This window comes from Aulostomus chinensis, chromosome 17 (genome assembly GCF_037954235.1).
Source record: "Aulostomus chinensis isolate RoL2024-O1b breed Wild chromosome 17, RoL_Achi_v1.0, whole genome shotgun sequence".
In the NCBI taxonomy this organism is placed as follows: domain Eukaryota; kingdom Metazoa; phylum Chordata; class Actinopteri; order Syngnathiformes; family Aulostomidae; genus Aulostomus; species Aulostomus chinensis.
The window spans coordinates 15,179,542-15,187,228 of NC_141336.1; the positions used below are offsets into that span (position 1 = coordinate 15,179,542).

Below are 7,687 nucleotides of genomic sequence, written 5' to 3' on the forward strand. Positions count from 1 at the left end.
CAGTTGAAATAACATGCATCCATTTATGAACAAGGTAATGCAAAGATCCTGTAAAAAGCTTTTGAGCCTTATGTTGCACTCAAGTCAAATTTGATCCCTTTTCAAAAAAAAATTTTTACTCAAAAATTAGGTATGGTTTGATGTAAATTAAATCTTTTGAGCCTAAAAGAACTCAAGTGTGAATAAATGTACCAGAAACTCATTTTTAGCTAATTATCTTCAAATGAAATAAAAAAGAAGAAGTTGTTTAGGTATGAATGTCTTTTTTTCCCCCCAGACATAATATGATAAATCAACATGAAATCTTACTTATCTTGAGGCCATTAAAAAGTAGTTAAAAGCAGCATTCTTCTTGGCCACCATACATTTGCAACATTTGGGTAACACGCTTGAAATATCAAGTTTATATATTCTAATTTAGCTATAACTTTATACATCTGTTAAATGCTTCAATTCATATTCTCAAAGATAACACAAAACCTTTTAGAATACAGGATTTCGGATACAACCAAAATACTAAACAGCGTTTCTGTTTTGAGGTTAAGATGTCATTCAGAGTCATGACAAAAATGCACAGAAACAAACAGAACAAAACAGCTACACCGCAAAAACGGTGCAGTACAACGATAAACTATCAAGACAATGATCATCCTGCTGAAAGTAGTTGGATTATAAGTATATTTCTCCTAACAGGGAAATAAATATATATATTGCTGCTGACAAAAAGGGGCGTGGAACGTGTGTGGGTTTGAGTGTGTTGCAGCAAACTGGGCTTTTCGCATTCACACCTCCTTTGTTACGCAATCTGAACCATTTCTTTAACAGACACTCACAAACCCACCCAGTCTCTCAAGTTGGAACGCACTTGAAAGCATCGCATCTGAGGGGATATTAAAAGAGGAAACACTCTGGTAAGTTGTTAGAATTCCATTTTTGTGTCTAATTGGGGAAGATCAGAGAAAAGTTGAAACATTTAAATGTAAAGTGATGAAATATAAATGAAGCACAGCGCGGCCTCAGACTCACTGCTGAACTGTGACCTGAACACACGCGATCTGTCAGGTGAAGAAGAAGTTCAATTCCGACTTATTATTATCTTTTTATACTCCACTGCTTTGAATTCTCTTGAAGACAATCCCCAAGGGAATTTAAACCTATTTGATAAATCATGGTTTAGATGAGTCTGAATTTTGATATCAATATCTAAAAATGTTTTATGTTTGCTGTCCTTAATATGAAAAAAAAAAACGAACTCTTTCAACTGCATATCTGGAAAGTGTGTGAAAGCTTTTTGCTCTAACTTGTCAAGTGAGAACCAGAATAATTATCTTTGCCGTAACACTTAATCTGTCTCCAAAACCACCCACGTGATAACACCTTGCATAAATGATTGTTCTTCGTTGCATATGGTAAAGAATAATCATAATCATGCTGTGAAACAATAAAAATAACAATATAATATGTATATTTCAATAATGTGAGTTCAAAAGGTTCAGTCTTTTAGGGAAGATCTGTTTAAGTTGGTCTCATGCCCTCAGCCTACTTTCACATGCGGGCTTCAACATGTCTTTTGTTGTAGTTTTGCTGGCTGATTATCTCAAGCTATTTCTTAGGAAGACAGAGGAAGGAGCAGTGAGAGTCCCTTTTCCCTTTTTTAAAATCCTGTTTCACTTCTACTAACTCGAGACCAAGATGTCGCTACAGTAGCTTTGACTGACTGGCAGATTAAAGCAACTTCTCTGTTAGGTATATACGCATTTAAAACTTTCATTTGTCACAAATTTGAAGACATTTTTGAGACATGATTTGGTATTTTAAAGTATTTGCCCGTTAGCTATTTCTTCTTTCTTCCTCCATACACATTTTTGATATCATTTTTCGCGCAGCTTTTGAAATCGCACGCGAGGCAAATATTTCAACTCATTAGCTTTGGGTAAAAGAAAACTAAATATATCAGATTTTTATCTACACAGTGTTCAAAAAGTTAAAAATTTAATGCAAAAACCAGAGCAGGATCTATTTTAATTAGGAGAGAAGGAAGTCTGCATAAGGAAGTAGGTCGGTGTGGTGGGAGGGTCAAAAACAACATACCGTCAAGTTACAATAAGTTAAACTAAACCACAATCTAAGGACGCAGGTCAAAAACAGCATAACTACAAGTGACGTTAGCCTGTTTAACTTTAAAACAAAAATCAGGGCCGTGGAACTGAGCATATAGAGTGTAACGAAACTACCAGGTTCATTTTTCTCTCTGGGTTTTGTGTCTTGTCCCTCACAGATGGAGATGCTGGTTTCAACGACAGAGCAAATGACAGGAATCACTGATAAGAGTTTTACAGCCGCCAATCACTCAAACTTCCTGGACTCGCACTTTCGTTATAACCTCTTATCAGTTGCCTATGGCATCATTTTCGTCCCGGGCCTTTTTGCTAACCTCTACGTGCTGTTTGTTCTGCGACGCCTGCGAGAAGCCAAAGCGATGGGTGAAATCCGCATCTACATGGCTAACCTGACCATAGCTGACCTCCTGTTTGTGAGCGCCCTTCCCTTCTGGATTGGGTATTACAGTCGCCAAGGTGACTGGATCTACAAGGACTTCCTATGCAGACTGACGGGCTCTTTATTCTTCATCAACACCTACTGCTCTGTCCTCTTCCTCGGAGCCATCAGTGTCAACCGGTACTGGGCCATAACCCGGCCTCTGGACGCCGCCTCCTCAGACCACAGGCGGCGCGGGATCGTCGTGTGTGTTGTCATCTGGCTGGTGACCATTTCGATGGCTATGCCGTTTCTTTTCACTCCAGGAACCAACAAGGATGAGAACTACACTCGTTGTTTTGAGGGGTACCAAAATGGCGACGACGCGCACAAGAGAGCCGTTGCTGCCACTCATTTTGCGATAATTGGAATGTTTTTCATCGTTTTTTTCCTTGTCGTCGTGTGTAACCTCCTCATTGCCCGGGCCTTACTGTCTCAAAAACCTCCTCAGTCTGAATTCAAGTCTGCAACAATCACATCCAGAAAATCAAACAGGACCATGTCCTCTTCATACCAAAGGCGCACAGGGGTGAAGAGGAGGGCTCTGCAGATGTTGGTGGCAGTGGTGGGGGTGTTTGTTGTCTGTTTCCTGCCTCATCATGTCATTCAAGGATTCTGGACTCTGGCAGTATTGCAGATCAAAGAGGGATGGGGTCATGTGGACTGGAACCGTCAGACTATTCAAGCGCTGAATGACACCCATCAAATTACCCTGGTTCTTATGGGTCTTAATTGCATCTTGGATCCTGTGGTGTACTGTTTTGCAACAAGGAAGTTCAGAAGGTTCATCGTGGCTCATGTAAAAAAGGTGGCGAAAGGCGAAGGATGCTCTCACACCGTTAGCTCACAGATATCTTTGGACAGCCACAAATTTCAGAGCGAGCACCAAAAGCCTGGGTCAGAATAATTTAAATATGGAAAGTTTTTATGTAAAATATGAAGTACGTCTTTCCACTGACTGAAGACTGATCCTATGGGCAGTTCATACATCATTATTGATGCATTAAAGCGCCGGTGTACTCTTTGTTTCGCTGAGTTGCATCAATCTAACTGGTCTTCCTGTGTAAGGGTAAAAGCAGAAATTTTGCAATCAGTACATAGAAAAATAGTTACGACACCGAAAAAAAAAGCAGCTGGATGGCAATTTATTTGACAACAGTAAACTGACGAGACAACTTTGTTCCTGAAGAGCATTCAGAGCAGTCGTGGCATTTTACACAGCCTCGAGTCTCCTCTTTTTCCTTTTAGATATATATAGATAGATATTATATCTGTAAAATAGGTGACAATGAGGTTTTTTTTTTTTTAATCTCCTACCAGTGATGTCTCAGGTTATAGCTGGTACTGTGAAAGCAGGAAGGATCAGGAGTTACAATGCTTGTATTGTGCCTCTGGCGTCTGATATGATGACATTGCATTTGCAGCAAAAATCCAGTTATTCATTGTGACTAATGCTTATTGAAGTTGAGCTATCAACTGTACTATATATATATATATATGTGTGTGTGTGTGTGTGTTAGTGCTTACATACATGTTACTGCAAACTAATTTTATTGAAATGTTTAACGTGCTGTAATGTTAAAGACTATTAAAAAAGTTGACACAATGGGAAGCCTGAATGTGTTAGTATGCTATCAGTGACGTAAAAGAATGCAAGTAGACTTTTTGGTGGCAACACTGAACTACAGATGTATTGGTAGGCTTAAGTAGGCAGTGACATGAGATGAACGTTCTCTTTGTAGCTGATCCTCCTTTTGCTGGACTTCCTCATTGCTCGCTGCTGTTTATGACAGGCTTGAGTACATGTTGTCCCCCGTCATAGTGACAGGGTTGAGATCGGTGTAGGCTTGGTTGGTGTTTGTGTAATTTATGTACACATCTCCGTCATGCTGTGGCAAATCCCCACTGTTACACAAGAAAAGGTTACCACACTCTCAGTATATACGACTCTCTGACTCACCTGATTTACAATGTGGGAACAAAATGCAATATATGAATAGAATCTGATCGTACAGACTTACTTTGGTGCTTTAACAGGTGGAGGAAAACCTTTCAGAAAATGAAAAAGAAACCACAGTGAGCCAAAGAATGTTCTTGTAATCCACTCCAATTAGCATGGAGGTGTATTGCATTCACTTGAGAAAAACAAATCTGCTCTGTTTTTCTGACTAATTGACTTGATGATCTCATTAATTTTAGAAAAAAATACAGATTCTTCTTCTTCTCATTATTATTATTATTATTACTTTAGTGAAATGGCTGATTTTGTACACGAGGAATTCCGTTGTGTCTTTTATCTTTACCTGCTCCCGTGCTGGAGGTAGAAGTTGGAAGTTTCCTAAAGCCCAGCCAAAGCAGAATGGTGCCATCGATCATCAGGGCCAGGAGAGAAAAAATGAAGGCAGCTATTCCTAAATTCTCAGCCACTATCGTGAGAAAAAGAAACAGCAAAGACTAATTGATTACTGCCAGAAGAACCCACAGAACTTCCAGCAGGACAGTATAGTGTGCGTGAGAGGCTTATTTTAAAATGTAAAATGTCTTGCGTTGTATAAATAACATTTGTAATTCTATTCAAAGCAAATGTAAAGGACAATTTTCAATGGGTTAAAAGTGCTTCAACTAGAATTTGTCTGGCAAATATGGAGACAGGTAGATGGCCTCGGTAATTCCGAGATATCAGGTGACAAAAATTCAACATCAGGACGTCGTACAACACCAACTGCAGTTCCAATACTGATGAATATTTGCATCAATTTCTACTTTGAAGTCATTTTAAAGCCTTTCATGGTTGATATTGTCATTATTTTGTGTCCAGGAATTGACTTTTACACCCAAGAGTCCGGGTGTCACTGAGTGTTAAACTGATGTCAGATTCAAGTTGCTATAAACTATATCAGCTTCAGTCAATAGTGTCCTGAGTATTGATTTTTCAAAATTCAAATTATAGTTCAAATTAATTAATGAAAATATGCAGCAAATCAAAACAGCCCACCAACCTGTTGCATGAACAGAGACAATATAGACCATGTGATCTGGGCTCGCACTCTGGGAGGACCGTCTCTCCGCGAGGCAGCGGTACAGCCCGCTCTCCTGTGGCTCAGTAACGGTCAGATTTCTACTGAAACCCACTCGATGCCAGGTCTGATTTTCCATTCGTTCCCAGAACCAAGAGATGGAGTCAAGCGTTGTGGAAGCACTGCAGTGCATGTAGACTGTTTGACCTTCTGCAACTGGGTAGTCTGGAACGGCTCTCAGCTGCAAGGGAGGTAGCTCTGGAGGTGAAGAGGAAGAGATGGATTGGGGTAGGAAAGAAGTGGAGAAAAAAAGCAATTTTGTATTTCAAATGGAAGTTAAAGATATATTTTTAATGCGCAGCCCTTAACTGGACAGAGAAAAAGTCAAATAAACCTGGCTTTCTATCAAAGCTTTTGGTCAGCTTCAGTTTGCTGAGCCGGCGTATCCCTTTTGCTAAATGGCACTAGAAGCCTTCAGTATCAGTTGCAAATATTATTCTGAGACAACATTATGGTGACGACTCACAAGCACAGCAGTACTGTTCTTAAAATGAAGTCTAAGGTTAAAATAAAGCTCAACTTATCCCTGTAATGTTGTTGTCACACAAAAGCACAGCACTGCTGTAGATATCATGCGGTGCGAAGGCAATGGTTCCACAGAAGTCGATAGTTTCTACCTATCTGGTGACTACAGTTACGTTTCTAGTGGCCACTGTTTTACTTTTCTGCTCACGTCGTCTTTGGGGCTCCATACCTCAGAGATAGTAATGCTGGTTCAAGTGTCTGGTGAACTACCATTACAGCCTTATTCTCTTTGGAGAGAAAAAAAAAGCCCAAAAAAACCTAGATGTTTTGCCCTCATGGCGCAACAAATCTGAACTATCAAACTTTGTTGTTTCTCTGACTGAAGCAGGAAATTTAAAGAAGGTCCAGTAGCAGATGCACAGTTGGCAGCTGGGGGTGTTGTGTATTCTTGTGTAGTCTCTGCAATTTGGTGCGAACGTTGATATTTGCAACAGGAAAGGATGTAATGGTGGTCCCTGTGTGGTGTACCTACAAACGTCATATTTTATATGAGGGTTGATTAAAAAGATGTTATGTCTCCGATGCTGCGGTTCCTGACTGTGAACTTCCCTGTTCTTCCTTATACTGGACGGCGAGCAAAGAGAATCTCAGGTCTACTAAACATCAGCACGATGGAAAATGTATTGTCTGCATGCTAATGTTAGCATGTAGCTCGGACTGAATGACTTGTTTAAAAAAAACAACAACAATTATTGACTTGATAGAGTTAAGAGTCAAAATGTATTTTACCTTCTACAGCTGTACTGTTTCTGTATGGGGTGGATGTGTTGGTCGCAATAGCTGAGGAAAATGCCAGGGATTTCACTGCAAAATTGTTACAAACACACATATTCCCTGTTATTACTCTCATCAGGAATCAATTCAGTTGAAGAGCATCCTTGTCATCCTCTGCACAGAGGTTTAGAGAGCAAAAGCTACTTACTAGTCAAAAAGTCTAACTTACTGAAAACTTTTTGGATTTATTTGACCATCAAACTGTTAAATGCTCATATTAACCCAGCTGATAATAATGGTCTATAGCAGTTTTACTTTAGTTTTACTGTTAACACGATGTATTTATTCCTATATTTTATCATGTCCATTTCCCGAGGCTTTTCCCATTTCTTTGGCTGCAAAGACAAATGATAACAGGTCAATAAAGTTTGAAGTTTAAGTACATTTATTACCTCGAACAGATCCTATAAATGGATTCAGAAATAGAAACATCCTTACCTGAAAACAACAGTAGACAGAAGATGGGGCGCATGATGTCTCAGTCGCTAGACAGTTTCAAGGGTGATCAGAACTCAGCGATGCACAGGTGAGGATGGAGGAAGTGAAACTGGAATGGAGGGAAGTTTCAAGTTCCCTTCCAAATGTTTAATAAACCAACAGTTTGATGGAGTAATAATAGATAATATTCTCCACCGGGGTAAGAGAGACCTCACATAACTTATTACTGAAAATCACAGCTGAAAGCAATGGCACGAAAACAATACAAACATAAAAAGGCAACAAGATTATTATAAAGAGAATCAGAATTAAACCTAATCCCACCCGTGAAACCT

General features: G+C 39.5%; 2 protein-coding genes across 2 annotated transcripts; one reads left to right on the forward strand and one right to left on the reverse strand.

Moving 5' to 3' along the window:
- The first annotated feature begins 801 nt into the window (after positions 1 to 801).
- On the forward strand, positions 802 to 5,403 carry ptafr (platelet-activating factor receptor). The gene is made up of 2 exons (XM_086182325.1): positions 802 to 911; positions 2,279 to 5,403. Exon 2 carries the CDS (start codon positions 2,279 to 2,281, stop codon positions 3,443 to 3,445), a length of 1,167 nt encoding a protein of 388 aa, XP_086038451.1. The 5' UTR covers positions 802 to 911; the 3' UTR covers positions 3,446 to 5,403.
- On the reverse strand, positions 3,674 to 7,432 carry LOC147246449 (uncharacterized). The gene is made up of 6 exons (XM_086182326.1): positions 7,353 to 7,432; positions 6,870 to 6,944; positions 5,538 to 5,813; positions 4,842 to 4,964; positions 4,560 to 4,587; positions 3,674 to 4,443 (listed from the first exon to the last, which is right to left on the reverse strand). The coding sequence occupies exons 1-6, from the start codon at positions 7,384 to 7,386 to the stop codon at positions 4,323 to 4,325; spliced, it is 657 nt and encodes a 218-aa protein (XP_086038452.1). The 5' UTR covers positions 7,387 to 7,432; the 3' UTR covers positions 3,674 to 4,322.
- Positions 7,433 to 7,687: the final 255 nt, after the last annotated feature.